This window comes from Aquarana catesbeiana, linkage group LG01 (genome assembly GCF_042186555.1).
Source record: "Aquarana catesbeiana isolate 2022-GZ linkage group LG01, ASM4218655v1, whole genome shotgun sequence".
Taxonomy (NCBI): Eukaryota; Metazoa; Chordata; class Amphibia; order Anura; family Ranidae; genus Aquarana; species Aquarana catesbeiana.
The window spans coordinates 92,211,556-92,228,164 of record NC_133324.1 but is presented as its reverse complement, the minus strand read 5'-3'; the positions used below and the strand labels follow the sequence as shown (position 1 = coordinate 92,228,164).

At 42.7% G+C, this 16,609-nt stretch overlaps 1 protein-coding gene across 1 annotated transcript in view; it reads right to left on the bottom strand.

The window, feature by feature from the left end:
• C7 (complement C7) overlaps positions 1-16,609 on the bottom strand; it is a 101,549-nt gene that overhangs the window by 3,746 nt on the left and 81,194 nt on the right. The window contains exons 14-16 of the mRNA XM_073621727.1: positions 16,416-16,548; positions 8,521-8,712; positions 4,420-4,507 (exon numbers count right to left, since the gene is read on the bottom strand). Of these exons, the coding sequence (XP_073477828.1) occupies positions 4,420-4,507; positions 8,521-8,712; positions 16,416-16,548 (413 nt within the window). The remainder of the gene's footprint in view (positions 1-4,419; positions 4,508-8,520; positions 8,713-16,415; positions 16,549-16,609) is intronic.

The window sequence follows — 16,609 nt, the reverse complement described above, 5'->3', positions numbered from 1 at the left end:
TGCAAATCTTTGTAATGCTTTCAGTCTTATATTGAATAGAGAAATTTTTTTTTAAATAGCAAGGGATTGTGACAGGAGAGAGAGTTTTAAGACTTCCATTTTTTATATGTTTACTTTGAAATGCGTGAGTTTGCCGAATCTTTAAAACTCAGTGAAGATCAAAGGTAGGCTACTGGGGATGTTGTTGAATATAGAGGGACAGTTCATCTGTGTAAAGAGACATTTTGTGATGGAACAATATATGTTTGATCTCTTAAATATAACTTATATATATGTATTCTTGTGAATGGCTTGTTTTAAGTGTTCCATGACATCAAAACCCACCTGTTTCTTATGTGTTAAGTGCGGTAATAAAAGGGAGATGTGGTTGGGTAGTGTTTTGGAAAGGATTTTGCAGTTAAACGGTAAGTTCACCTTTGTACACTTTTTTTTTCTAAATTCCAGCTCCCCTATGCACCAACAGAGCATTCATGTACTTTTTTTTTTGCAAAAATATCAAAGCTTACCATTGAATCTACAGCCACTTACCTTTCTTGTCCTAATCCATGTTTGCAGATGTTTCCATTAGTAATGTCTTACTTCCTGATCACAGTTTAGGTAATGACACAGGAAGGAGTTGACCAGCTGACCTCATTAGCACATACCCTGCATCATCCACCCTCTCATTCCCAGGTGCACGTTTTTTTAAATGAAATGCAATCATTTAGTGATCACCCTTCTCACTAAATATACAATTAGGTTGCATAGTGTATGCCCATCTTTATGCAAGTACATAGGAGGGAGTGGACAGAGACACTCAGCTGTCAAATCCCGTTCACAGCTTTGCATAGCGGGAACTCGCATTCCCACATACGTTTTTTTTTTTTTGTTTGTTTTTTTTTTTAGCAAGGAAGGGAGGCGTTTAGGAGCATTTTCACTCATCACACATAGGGCAGCACATCCACCTGAATGGGCTACCCTACACACAACAATCCCCCCAAAGAATCTTCAGAACGTTTTTTTAGAGTGGAGCTTGGTGCGTTTTTTGCTGTGATTTTTGTTGCAGCGCATTTCTAAAATGCAAGGAAATGCACATATATGAATGGAGCCTCATTGTTCTTGTGTTACCGCACCAATTTCGTGCCCCTAGCATCTAGCATAGTGGGAGCGAACGTTTTGTGTCTCGTTTTTCCTGTGACACGCATAGGGCAGCCTGTTGATTTCAATTGGCTGCACTACATGTGGTTAATGGGACATTTTGGCGTTTTGTGGGTTGTGTGTTTTTTACTGTGTGTTTTGCAGCATTTGCCCTTCGTTTTTCCACAAGGCAAAATGTGTGTTTGCTTCTGTGTTTGGTGTGCCGTTAACAATTAATGGCACTGAAAGCACAACTAGTAATTTTAGGTGTATAAACATGGCCATACACAATATACAATCAGATTCTATAGTGTATTTAGTGAGAAGGGTGATCACTGATTGATTGCATTTCATTTTAAAAATGTGCACCTGGGAATGGGAGGGTGGATGATGCAGGGTGTGTGCTAATGAGGTCAGCTGGTCAACTCCTTCCTGTGTCATGACGTAAAGTCTGATCAGGAAGAAGACATTACGAATGGAAACGTCTGGAAACATGGATTAGGACAAGAAAAGTAAGCGACTGTAGATTTAATGGAAAGCTTTGATATTTTTGCAAAAAAAAGTACACAAATGCTATATTGGTGCATAGGGGAGCTGGAATTTAGAAAAAAAAAGTGTACAAAGGTGACCTTACCATTTAAGGTAGGAGTATATAGAAGTTATATAGCTTAAGGGTGGCTGCAGAAAGAAGGATTTTGCCAGGCCAGCCAGCCAGCAGGTAGCATTTGGGGTAAAGGGGGTGAACTGCATCAATGGACTGGAACCTCATAATCTATCTATTTTTCCCAGTCCCCTCACTCCTCTATTCAACAACACAGACCTACTGGAAAGCCTCTTAACCCCTACTCTTGTAGAGGATATCATTGATCCACTAGGCAAGCCAGCAGCTAGCATTTGGGGTAAAGGGGGGTGAACTGCATTGATGGAATGGAACGTCATAATCTATTCATAACTCCCAACAGGACACACCCCTTGTCACGCCCCCTTAAAGTAGAACTGTACACATAAAACAAGATTGGTTAAACCCACAAGTGCTCTTTTTTACCACTTTTATTCCTTTATTTTGGCTTTTGGAATTTACAAATGCAGCAATTTAAAAATCAGGTGAAAGGTTTAGCACTGGAAAACACTTTTTGGTAGATAAAAAAGTGCATTTTATATACAACTATAGAGATCAGACCAAAATGAGGGACAAATGAGGAGGAATGAGGGACAGAGGGACATTGCTCCAAATCAGGGACAGTCCCTCGAAATCAGGGACAGTTGGGAGCTATGTCTATTTACTTTACCCAGTCCCCTCACCCCTGTATTCAACAACACAGACCTACTGGGAAGCCTCTTGACCCCTACTCTTGGAGGATATACCTGATCCACCAGGCCAGCCAGCAGCTAGCATTTGGGGTGAGGGGTAAACTGCATCAATGGAAGTGAAAGTGTGTGCCAGAAGGAAAATAAGGAGGGAGGCAAATATATTGTAAAATCCAAAAGTAAAGCCATCTGGGAGTAGACATTTCCCAATTGTCAGACTTATAAGTGTTTTTTATTTTTTTTTTTTTACGTGTAATGTGGCATTTTGACATGGAGCCAAAGTTGACCTTGGGATGATTTACTAAAACTGGAAACTGCAAAATCTGGTGCAGCTCTATTAGTAACCGATCAGCTTCCAGGTTTGTTTCTCAAAGCTTAAAGTGGTTGTTAACCCAATTGCCCTAAATTTATCACACATTTGACACCTAAGCAGTGCAGCATGTCATTTTTTTTTTTTAAATACCTGTAATCTGTAGTTATAATCTCTGTAACGTGTCCCCTGTTATTTGCAGTTCAGAACCGAGGGAGCTGAGTAGGAGGTGCCCAGATTCCTTCTGATGTATGGAAGATACGTCAGAAGAGGAATCTGTGATCTTTCCCCCTTTGGCCGTGCAGCGACAAAACAACAAATAAAAATGATGTGTAAACCCACCAGAAACATTGCAGACAGTACACAACCACACATCTATGTTGTTAAAACATAACTTTGATTCCTGGAGGAGGGGGGAGATGAAGACAGGCACAGAGGAGAGAGGAGACCTGCAGATGATGCAGACACACATTCTGACCACGGTATCTTGGCTAAGCAGCCATGATAATCGTAGTCAGTTCTCAGGGAGGAAGCCAGGACCTGGTAGGATCAAACAGGTATTTTAGGAGATACAGAGAAGTAATAAAAAAAGCAAAAGCACCATGCTGCAGCAAGCACATTAAAGGAACAGGAGCAGCATTTTTTTATTTTTTTGGGTTAACAAACGCTTTAATTGAACAAGCTGAAATTAGAAGCTGATAGGTTGCTGTGGAGAGCTTCACCAGATTTTGCATGCTCCAGTTTTAGTAAATCAACCCCAGATACCATGAGAGACTGACCTCTGACCCCTAACCTTCCTGTTAGGTGTTGGCCTTGGACAAGGTAATTAAAGCTAAATAAAGACCACAAACTATCCAGTCACACCTGAATGGAATGTACATATTGTATGCATTAAGGCCCCTTTCACACTGGGGCGGTTTTGCAGGCGCTATTGCACTAAAAATAGCGCCTGCAAACCGACCTGAAACCGCCGCTGCTGTGTCTCCAGTGTGAAAGCCCGAGGGCTTTCACACTGGAGCAGCACGCTGGCAGGAGGGAAAAAAAACTCCCGCAAACAGCATCTTTGGAGTGCTGAAGGAGCGGTGTATACACCGCTCCTGCCCATTGAAATCAACGTGGCAGCGCGGCTATACCGCCAGCATAGCGCCGCTTTGCGGGCGGTTTTAACCCTTTTTCGGCCGCTAAAATGACGGTAAAGCACCACTAAAAATAGCGGCGATTTACCGCCGACGCCCCCCACCACCCCAGTGTGAAAAGGGCCTTAGGATTACCACTGGCTAGCATTTTACTGGCCAGGCTGGTAAAAAGGAGGTCAGTGTTATTAATAGGAAGGATATCACAAGGCTGGTATTTATTATTATTATTTAAGGTACATATATAACGCCGTCAATTTACACAACGCTTTACATATACATTGTACATTCACATCAGTCCCTACCCTCAAGGAGCTTACAATCTAAGGTCCCTAACTCACATTCATATACTAGGGCCAATTTAGACAGAAGCCAATTAACCTACCAGCATGTCTTTGGAGTGTGGGAGGAAACCGGAGTACCCGGAGGAAACCCACGCAGGCACAGGGAGAACATGCAAACTCCAGGCAGGTAGTGTCGTAAGTTGGAATTCAAACCAGCGACCCTTTTTACTGCTAGACAATTTGGTCCCAGAAAAGGTTGTAATCTTACCCGCAGTCAGCTGGCATTTTACAAGTGCACTTAGATTCCTGGACTTTTTCCCATGGCTTGCATTTTATTTCATCTGGTTTTGGGGTGACTGCAGGAGTAAAAATATAATGCCATATAAAGGTTATCAACAAATACCACTTTATTTCTTTTATGTCTTTCTATATGTCTTCACGTTTATATGCATGTCAAGCGATCCAGGAAAAGTGACAATGACAGGTATTGAGAAAAACTAGAACACTGCCAGGGGTACTCGAATCAGTCACCTTTTATTCACCTACATTACACTTTATTGTAACAAAATATTGCTGCAATGGCTCCAGCACCCCCTAGCAGTGTTATAGTTTAATAAGGAAAGAGAACCCACCTCACACAATCCCCTCTGTTCCCCATTCTTTATTATTCCTTAAAGTGGGAGTAAACTCCCATGTATGATGTTTAGGTAGGCCTATAATAAGGCTTACCTATAGGTACAGTAAATATCTCCTAAACATGCGCCGTTTAGTAGATATTTACTTTAGATGCAGTCGGTGACGTCACTGGGGCGTGCGCTCTGAAGTAATGGCCACCCGTGCCGTTCCTTCAGATCCGTGCTGTAAACAGTAACTCCCGTGCGCATGCACAGTGACATCATCGCCGGCTCGCCAATTCATATCGCCCAAGCCCATGAACCCAGGAGGAAGACCAGGTGAAGATGGCAGCACCTTCAGCTGTGACAGGGCGCCGCTGGGGGGGCTTTGTTTTCAGGTAAGTCTGTCATTTGTGCTAGTATACGATGCACACTAACACATTATGACTTAAACTGACTTTTTTTTTTTTTTAATGCGATTTACTACCACTTTAAACAGGCTAAGATTGGCCATAGATAACTTTATATAATTTGCAAACTGTAATTGTAATAATACTTTTTGGTGAGCTGATTGGGTGGGCTCATTTACATAGCACAGCGCCACATAGTTGAACGGGGGGGGGGGGGGGGGGGGGGGTGTGAATGACTTTTGCCATGCTGTGATGCAGAAAAATCACAGCCGCAGCATGTGTACACCCCCATCCACTGCTATTGCAGCTTCTGGGGAGTGGTTGGTGGGCATTAAAAAAGTGGCTACACTGCATGATTTTACTGTCCCTAACTGCAGGTGTAAACCTAGCCTTAAAGGATAAGTTCACCTTTTGGAGCATGTTACATGTTACACCCATATTTAGGGTCCAGGTCCTACCCCCATTAAAGCAGGTGGAAAGTAGAACTAAACACTCTCAATCAAAATTAAGTATTCTAATCCCTATGCTGGTAGCATTAGTAAATAGATAGGAAGGCATGTTATATTTTAAACTTTTTTTTTTTAATTTCTTCAGTTGCTTCCTGGTTTCTGGCCTAGGCCAAAATGATGTCTAATGCCACGTACACACAACCGGACTTTCCGTCGGAAAGAAACTCTGACATTTTTTTCAACGGAGCTCCGACGGTGTTCCACTGAAACGGACTTGCCTACACACGATCACACCAAAGTCCGATCGTTTAGAACGTGATGACGTACGACGGGACTAGAAAAAGGAAGTTCAATGGCCAGTAGCCAATAGCTGCCCTTGCATCGTTTTTGGTCGGTCGGAATAGCATACAGACGAATAGTTTTCCCAATAGGAATTGATTCTGTCGGAAAGATTTAAAACATGTTCTATTTCTAGGTCCGTCAGAATTTTCTGAAGTAAAAAGTCCGATGAAGCCCACACACGATCGGAATGTCCGATGGAATGATTCGTCATCGGAAAGTCCAGTCGTGTGTACGCGGCATTAGATTTCAGGAGCCTTCATGAGCATTAGTTTCTTTCATCTGGAGGAGGGGAGAAGGGGCTTCTCAGCTGAGCACAACCTCCTGCCTGCATGCCTGAGCTAAGGACAGATGGATTCCAGGAAGTAAATTCTTCAAGAACCATCTGTCCTTACTCAAGATGGCTGCAGCTAGAAATGCTAAGTGGGTGTTTTCCAAAGTGATTTCTCAACCCAATAAAGCATGGAGACATGGAGGAATGGGTGAGTTTGCTGGTTGTAAACCCACTTTTTGGACTTCTACCTATAGGTAAGCCTAGAATAAGGCTTACCTATAGGTAGTGGCAATATCTCCTAAACGTGCGCCGTATAGGAGCTATTTCACTTGTAGTCCGCCGAAAATTCCAACGGCGCAGGCGCGAGGAAGAAACGAAACTAAGTGCCATTTCTTCCCTAGCCTGTGCCGTTAATCGCGGCTCCCGTGCGCATGCGCGGGAGTGACGTCACGCGGCTCCAGCGAATCACAGAGCCGGAGTCCGTGGCCCAGAAGGAAGAGGGGCCAGAAGATGGACGCTGCCTACACAGGGAACATCACCGGATTCTTTTGCAGGTAAGTGGCACATAATGGGCTAGTATGGGATGCATACTGGCCCATTATGCTTTTTATTTGCAGGCTTTGCATCGAGCAAAAGAGGAAGTAAAACCCATCAGGGTTTACTTCCTCTTTAACTCTCAGGTCTGCACAACTTCTAAGATGGTTATAAGCAGAGGCGTTGCTAGGGGGTGGCTATTGGGGCTATAGCCCCGAATCTGGGGCCCATAGCCCCGAGTCTCTCACTGGGGGAAGCGATGCCATCAGTGGCGGATATGGGCGCCGTGCAGATAACTAACATCTCAGCCATTTTACTTTTGTTCTGCCACTGTACTGGTTACTAGAGCCAGCCAAGGTCTAGCAACCCGTGATGTCACGTAACCTGAGTGACACAGTGGGAGCCCGAGGCAGTGGTGTCGCTGGGGGGGGGGGGCGCCTTCCCCTCCTCTCTGTTTACATCCACACAGGAGGAGGAGGATCACGAGGGACACACCACTGTGTACAGTATATCCGTCAGCGCTGTTCTGAGGTCTGTACATTTTTACTATACAGTATGTAGGTGGACATGTGCAGGGGGCTATGGGAGGGGAGAGGGGTGCCTATACTGATGGGGGGTCTGCACTGAAGGGGGGTATCTATACTGATGGGGATCTGCACTGAGGAGGGTCTATACTGATGGGGGGTCTGCACTGAGGGGGGGTGGCTGCACTGAGGGGGTGTCTCTACTGATGTGGGAGGTCTATACTAAGGGAGGGGTGGTCTGTACTGAGGGGGGGTCTGTACTGATGGAGGGAGGTGGTCTGTACCATGCCCGCAGCCTCTGACATCCCATGTACCATGCCCGCAGCCTCTGACATCTTCTGTACCATGTCCGCAGCCTCTGCATCACCTCTTGTATATATATATATATATATATCTATATATATATATATATATATATATATCTATCTATATATATATAGATAGATATATATATATATAGATCTATATATATATATATCTATATATATATAGATCTATATATATATAGATAGATAGATATATAGATAGATATCTATATATCTATCTATCTATATATATATATATATACACACACACACACACATTTTTATTATATACATGTGTATGCCCGCCCAAGCGTATGACTTTCTTTACTTCGCTGCTATGGGCTCTAGCCCCATATCTTTAGTAGGCCTAGCAACGCCCCTGGTTATAAGGATGGCCCACTCTTACTTCTGGATTTTAATTTTATTTCAGAATGCAAATAGTGGAGTAGGCCCACCCTTACAATATCAGGAGAGCAGTAACAGAACTGGAGATTGAGGAAGCTAGGAAATGTCTCAGCTCGGTTTACATTATTACATTACCATATTACCATTTGTTAAAGTTGTGTTCACTAGCATGTAGCAAAGTTTATCTGGTAACCAAGATATGTGTGTGAGCCACTCATGCTGTGTGGGAATGTGCCCACCGCTGTGAGTGCTGGCTGGGAAGGGAGCTTGTCTATGGCTCTAGGCAATGGTATAGTGTGATAGGTGTCCTGAGAGCCGCACATTAGGTCAAAGCCTGCTATGTGATAGTGAATGGCGGTCTCAGCCTGGACCCCGCCAGGCCATTCCCCCTTTGGATGTGCAGCTCCCGGGACACCTATCACTCCCTATCAAACTGTATCTGGTCATAACGTACACTTTAAACTAATTAAGGAATGTCAGGCCAAATGACACCAATAGGTTGCATCACACTTAACCTTTTCTTGTGCACTGGATGTCTCTTATATCAGGATTCCAGGTCAGGCTTGAACTGCATGAAGCGATCACTGGACCTTCTAAATTCAGGCCTTGTTGGCATGAGAGTTTTATTTTATCTCCGACTTGGTAGGAACCCTTTTCCGGGGCAACCGACATGCCACTTGGAAGCCGAGGCAAAGAACACGCAAGTCCTGCAAAAATGGTTTTAAATAAAGTTATAACTATGTTGAAAATAGTTTGGACAGATACAAGAGAGCCCTAAAAATCCATCTATGGTCATTTCAAATCATATATTAATTTCCACATCACATTTCAATTAGCTCTAGCCTACTCCTTCCTATTAATCAGAATGATCTTGAAGTTTATAAACTTACCTTGTAAAGATCCCCCCACATTTACTTCCTTGAATTCTGTGATATGTAGTCACTATGTCCTGTAAGTAAGGAAGGAAAAAATCACCGCTCTAAGGAGGTCAACCAGACTGGAAGCCTCAGGTGCCAGCAATGCTTGCAACGATGAACATGAGAAAAGTCCTGGACAGCCGCACTCGAATAGAAATCGCCTTTATTCAGTAAAAACAATAAAAGTACATGTATGCCACAGCAAGAAGAGGGAAGCTGACGCGTTTCACACTGCAGTCAGTGCTTAATCATAGCTAACATAGCTGTGATTAAGCACTGACTGCAGTGTGAAACGCGTCAGCTTCCCTCTTCTTGCTGTGGCATACATGTACTTTTATTGTTTCTACTGAATAAAGGCGATTTCTATTTGAGTGCGGCTGTCCAGAACTTCTCATGTTCATTATGTCCTGTAAGTAGGCACTACTGTGTCACACATTTCACAGAGCCTGCCCTCTGAACTTCAGAGTTTCTGAGGGAAGAGGTTTCAGCATAGCTCCCAACTGTCTCTGATTTTGAGGGACTGTCTCTGATTTGGAACAAAGTCCCTCTTTCTTCCTCATTTGTCCCTCATTTTGGTCTAATCTATATAGTTGCATATAAAATGCACTATTTATCTTTCAAAAAGTGTTTCCCAGTGCTAAACCTTTCATCCAATTTCTAAATTGCTGCATTTTTAAATTTCAAAAGCCAATATAAAGGAATAGTAGTGGTAAAAAAAAGCCCTTGTGGGTTTACCTGATCACTTTTTTTTTGTATAAAACTCATTTTAAGGGGAGGTGGCAGGTGGTGTGTTTTACCCACTTCCTGACCAGGCCATTTTTGGCGATATGGCACTGCGTCGCCTTAACTGACAATTGCGCGGTTGTGCAACGTTGTACCCAAATAAAATTGACGTCCTTTTCCCACAAATAGAGCTTTCTTTTGGTGGTATTCGATCACCTCTGCGGTTTTTATTTTTTGCGCTATAAACAAAAAAAAAGACTCCATCTTCCCACCCCCTTGGGTGGATGGAGAAAAGGATGGAGAAAAGGGGCAGGGATAAGAATTGAATCTCTGAAGGACAGATATAAAGGGCAACGCTATCAACCAAGATTTAATATTAGGTTTTTTTTTTTATAGTTTGATAATAGAAGAAACTGAAAAATGAATAAAGTTTAGGGAAAAATACCACAATGATGTGAAACCGAGATGGAGACAGTAAATGAACGTAAAGTTGAATAAGTCTCTTGATAGAGTTTGCTGAAGTGGTAAAAATTAAATAAATAAATAAATGAAAAAAGACTGACAATTTTGAAAAAAAAAAAAAATATTTTTTACTTTCTGCTATAATACATATCCAGAAAAAAAAATGTAAAAAAACAAATTTCTTCATCAATTTAAACCAATATTTATTATTATTTCAGGTACTTATATAGCGCCGTCAATTTACACAGCGCTTTACATATACATTGTACATTCACATCAGTCCCTACCCTCAAGGAGCTTACAATCTAAGGTCCCTAACTCACATTCATATATACTAGGGAGAATTTAGACAGGATCCAATTAACCTACCAGCATGTCTTTGGAGTGTGGGAGGAAACCGGAGTACCCGGAGGAAAACCCACGCAGTCACAGGGAGAACATGCAAACTCCAGGCAGGTTGTGTCATGGTTGGGATTCGAACCAGTGACCTTTCTTACTGCTAGGCGAGAGTGCTACCACTACACCACTGTGCCGCCCAATATGTATTCTTCTACATATTTTTGGTAAAAAAAATCCCAATAAGCGTATATTGGTGTGTTTGCGCAAAAGTTATCGCGTCTACAAAATAGGGGATAGATTTTTACTAGTAATGGCGATGATCAGCGATTTTTAGCGCTGATTACTTCACTGATTACTGTATAAATGACACTTTCAGGGAAGGGGCTAACACTAGGGGGCGATCAAGGGGTTAAATGTGTTCCCTGGGAGGTGTTTCTAACTGTGGGGGGATTGGATACACTGGAGGGAAAGAGAAATCGTGATTCAGCGGTGTGCTTTGTTTACATCGGCACACCGCTGATCCATCTCTCCTGTGAACGATCGGAGGGTCGCGGCCGCCGGACCCGCTGGTTGGCTCCCGCTGTGTCCAATAATAGCGGGAGCAGCACTCTGGCAGCGGCACGTGCGCTCCCTAAACCTTGTGCACGAAATCACCTACAGGTACGCGATTTTACGCACCCGGGCCGCCCTGCCGCAGTAAATGTACGTGGGCCGGTTCAGAAGCGGTTAAACAACAGAGGAGAAGATGTAAAGCATTCAGGGAATCCAGGAAAATGTTGAAAGAAGGCCAGCAGACAAGCAGCACTCACAACATGAAATTAGATTTTTCAAGTAAGTTTATATTGGATTGCCAAATATAACTATTGTTTGTATTGTTATTACAATGCTGTATGCTGTGACCAAAAAACTCCTTTAACCACTTCAGCCCCGGAAGATTTTACCCCCTTAATGACCAGAGCATTTTTTGCGATTCGGCACTGTGTGGCTTTAACTGACAATTGCGCGGTCGTGCGATGTTGTATCCAAACAAAATTGATGTCCTTTTTTCCCCACAAATAGAGCTTTCTTTTGGTGGTATTTGATCACCTCTGCAGTTTTTATTTTTTGCGCTATTAGCAAAAGAAGAGCAACAATTTTGAAAAAAAAGTAATCTTTTTTACTTTTTGCTATAATAAATATCCCCAAAAAATATATTTAAAAAAACAAATTTCTTTCTCAGTTTAAGCCGATATGTATTCTTCTACATATTTTTGGTATAAAAAAAAAAAATCGCAATAAGTGTATATTGATTGGTTTGCGCAAAAGTTATAGCGCCTACAAAATAGGGGATAGATTTATGGCATTTTTATTATTAATTTTTTTTTATTAGTAATGGTGGTGATCTGCAATTTTTATTGGGACTGCGACTTTGTGGCGGACAGATCGGACACTTGACACTATTTTGGGACCATTGACATTTGTACAGCGATCAGAGCTAAAAATAGCCACTGATTACTGTATAAATGTCACTGACAGGGAGGGGGGTGAACACTAGGGGGTGATCAAGGTGTTAAATGTGTTCCCCCGGTGTGTTCTAACTGTAGGGGGGAAGGGCTGGCAGGGACATGACAGAGATCACTGCTCCTGATGACAGGGAACAGTAGATCTCTGTGATGTCACTAGGCAGAACAGGGAAATGCCTTGTTTACATTTGCCTGCTCTGCCTCTCCTCGTCGTGATCGCGGGTCATCGGTGGACATTTGTACGATATTTTTTTTTTGTTTTTTTTTTATGGTTGAACTGGATGGACTTGTGTCTTTTTTCAACCTGACTAACTATGTAACTATGTGACCCACGGACACACTCTTGAGGCACGCGGCAGGCGCACGCCCGCTAGCCTGGAATTACGAAGGGATTTACGGTTACCGGCACCCGTGCCATTCTGCTGACGTACATCGATGTGCCGCGGTCGGGAATCGGTTAAGTTGTAATAAATTTGGGTGGAAAATATTGAGGGAACCTCTGTCAGGTTTTTATTGCTGTCTGAGTCTTTACTGGAGAGAGTGACATTCTCTATTTGTCCTCACGACCAATGTCTCCAGGACAGAAAGTGATGGAAAAAATCAAAAATTTTATGGTTGCTGCCAGAACAGGAGGTGAGTGGAAATCTTCCAATGGGAACACCAGTTACAATTATTCTACAGAGGATTTATTATTTACTTATTGCAGGTATTTTCATAGTGTTGTCAATTTACACAGCACTTTACATAATGTTCTTTCACATCAGTCCCTGCCTTCAAGGAGCTTCCCTCACATACATACACATACAAAGGCCAGTTTAGACAGGAGCCAATTAACCTAGCCAGCCACTATGTCATTGTGTTGCCTCTTACTTTGCGGAGATCTCCTTTGATTTTTTGTGACTCTGGGACCCCAGTGGCACACAGACAGGAAAAAAATTGTGTTTTAACCATTTCATACTCATCTCAAATTTTATTTTAAAAAAGTGCTTTGCTTAGCTTTGAAACTGTTTCAAGATTTTTTTCTTAGGTTTCCTAACTAATAGTTCAGCAGCAGTCGCGGAATATAAACGTGGTAATGAGCACACAGTAAAGGACAGTGCCATTATGACTAGCTTGCATCCACTACTGCCAACCACTCATTGATATCTGATGCCCATAGGGAGTCTCAAGAAGCCTGTAGTTGATACATGGGCATTATTCTGCAGCATTCAAATAATAATAATTTTCACCCTGCAGAACTGTCTTTTTAAGACTTGGTTAGGCAGCTAGATGTTACCAGTCACCCTCATGAGCTTACATAGCCGTGTAATATTTTTTTGAACGCTAAATACATCAAGTAAAAACAGTAATTACAATGCCTTGGCCAATCAAGAAGAATAACTTTGATTAGAACATGTAGAAAGTAAAGTATATCTATTTTTAATTTCTTCTTAAGTTTAATAGGGATGGAAACAACCCACTGGTCTATCTTATTTTACCACTTGGTTATTTTCTGTCATATCATCCAATGCAGTCAGTATAGATACATGCTATACTGGTATCATTCCTGGGTTGTTGTACTCTTCCAGTAAGGCAACCACCTCTAAGAAGGGGGTGATCCCATCCACTTCCAGGAGCTGCGACGCACACCGCGGCTATCCTCCAATCTCCTGGCCGGTTGGTCATGGGATCGCTGGCTCGCTCCCGCTGTGCGTCGACGCCACGCCCACACACCTGACGTCCGGCGTCATCAGTGACGCCATACGCTTACGTGTCTGTTTTTTTTCATCGGCGCACAACACGTGGGATGCCGGGCGCCTTCTTATGAGCGCGAGTCGCTCGGACGGGGTTGCCCTCTTCCCATGAGTTGCGCAATCCTCAGCGTGACGTTGGTATCCATACTTGACGATGCTGCGGGCTCCCCTCACCACTACACCCCTTTCCGGAGATTGCTCCCTGCCTCATTTTTCACCAAGGCTCACTCCACATGGTAATCCTTCACCTCTTATTCTATTACGGCACTTTAGGTTAATTCTTTTTCTAGGTTCTTTTCTCAACCTAGGGTGGTTTGCTACCTCTCATGTGTCACATTGGCAGTCCTTTCCACTCTCACCTTGGGGTTTTTACCTTGGCTTTTATCCCAGTGTCCACACACCTTTTCCTTTCCCCTACTCCTTACCTTCAAGCTCTGCTCCACGCTCTACCCTATTAACACCACCTCTTCTATTGTGTTCTTCACCAGTTTCCTGGGCTCACCCCCATTACCTCGGTTATGGTAAGGTGACCCCCTTCCAACATGGTCGTTCACTTTTCCACCTGGCCTGCATATCGGTCTTGTTTGTTACCTCAGCTCCCGGGGGGATGAATTTTCACCTCAGAATATCTACGGTTTTTATCAACAATATCATTATCTATCCTCTTGTATACTATAGGTAAGAGTTGTTAGGACTACTGTTTTATGTTCCTTCTCTTCCTACTATAATCAATTACCATTGATTATTGATTCATTGTTTATCATAGGTACCCCCAATATATATTTGCTCCTGATGAGTGGAAACGATCCACGAAACGCGTCAAGCTTTTTCACGATTGGATGCTATGCCACAATAACCATGATTCCAATATGGGTTTGATTTGTTTAAATCATCAAAAAAATATATTTGTTAATATTATATAGCTACTTTGGAGTGTACTGTTGGTTCATTATTAATTATATGTAACAATGCTATTGTATTATGAATTTTATTGTGCTATGATTGTATCATGCCTTTTAATTCTGCTAATTACATATTTATCTACTATTAATGTTATCCACTCTACTACCTCCTCTCATGTTGCCAATAAATTATTCTTACCATTTTGATTGATTTAATCTACCTCAGTGTCTTGTTTCATATAAAGTCCCAAATTCCCCCCCTTCTTTTCAATAATATTTAGGGATGGAGACCGGTGTACTGGATGGTCACGGCTCATATAAAGTCCCACCTATTTTTAATTTCTTCTTAAGTTTAATAGGGATGGAAACAACCCACTGGTCTATCTTATTTTACCACTTGGTTATTTTCTGTCATATCATCCAATGCAGTCAGTATAGATACATGCTATACTGGTATCATTCCTGGGTTGTTGTACTCTTCCAGTAAGGCAACCACCTCTAAGAAGGGGGTGATCCCATCCACTTCCGGGAGCTGCGACGCACACCGCGGCTATCCTCCAATCTCCTGGCCGGTTGGTCATGGGATCGCTGGCTCGCTCCCGCTGTGCGTCGACGCCACGCCCACACGCTTGACGTCCGGCGTCATCAGTGACGCCATACGCTTACGTGTCTGTTTTTTTCATCGGCGCACAACACGTGGGATGCCGGGCGCCTTCTTATGAGCGCGGGTCGCTCGGACGGGGTTGCCCTCTTCCCATGAGTTGCGCAATCCTCAGCGTGACGTTGGTATCCATACTTGACGATGCTGCGGGCTCCCCTCACCACTACACCCCTTTCCGGAGATTGCTCCCTGCCTCATTTTTCACCAAGGCTCACTCCACATGGTAATCCTTCACCTCTTATTCTATTACGGCACTTTAGGTTAATTCTTTTTCTAGGTTCTTTTCTCAACCTAGGGTGGTTTGCTACCTCTCATGTGTCACATTGGCAGTCCTTTCCACTCTCACCTTGGGGTTTTTACCTTGGCTTTTATCCCAGTGTCCACACACCTTTTCCTTTCCCCTACTCCTTACCTTCTAGCTTTGCTCCACGCTCTACCCTATTAACACCACCTCTTCTATTGTGTTCTTCACCAGTTTCCTGGGCTCACCCCCATTACCTCGGTTATGGTAAGGTGACCCCCTTCCAACATGGTCGTTCACTTTTCCACCTGGCCTGCATATCGGTCTTGTTTGTTACCTCAGCTCCCGGGGGGATGAATTTTCACCTCAGAATATCTACGTTTTTTATCAACAATATCATTATCTATCCTCTTGTATACTATAGGTAAGAGTTGTTAGGACTACTGTTTTATGTTCCTTCTCTTCCTACTATAATCAATTACCATTGATTATTGATTCATTGTTTATCATAGGTACCCCCAATATATATTTGCTCCTGATGAGTGGAAACGATCCACGAAACGCGTCGAGATTTTTCACGATTGGATGCTATGCCACAATAACCATGATTCCAATATGGGTTTGATTTGTTTAAATCATCAAAAAAATATATTGGTTAATATTATATAGCTACTTTGGAGTGTACTGTTGGTTCATTATTAATTATATGTAACAATGCTATTGTATTATGAATTTTATTGTGCTATGATTGTATCATGCCTTTTAATTCTGCTAATTACATATTTATCTACTATTAATGTTATCCACTCTACTACCTCCTCTCATGTTGCCAATAAATTATTCTTACCATTTTGATTGATTTAATCTACCTCAGTGTCTTGTTTCATATAAAGTCCCAAATTCCCCCCCTTCTTTTCAATATCTACTTACTTTGGCATTTCATGGCACCAACATGCCACTGGAGGTCTTCTTTACATTCAGCAAAAGCCTCACCCTCCAGTGTGTAACCACTATTACATGTGTACACAATACGTTTGCCAACATAGTGCGAATTGTCCTCATCCTGTTGGGAGAACCAGATAGAAGGAATATTGAGGCTCAGTCATTGCTTTCTCGTGATTTGA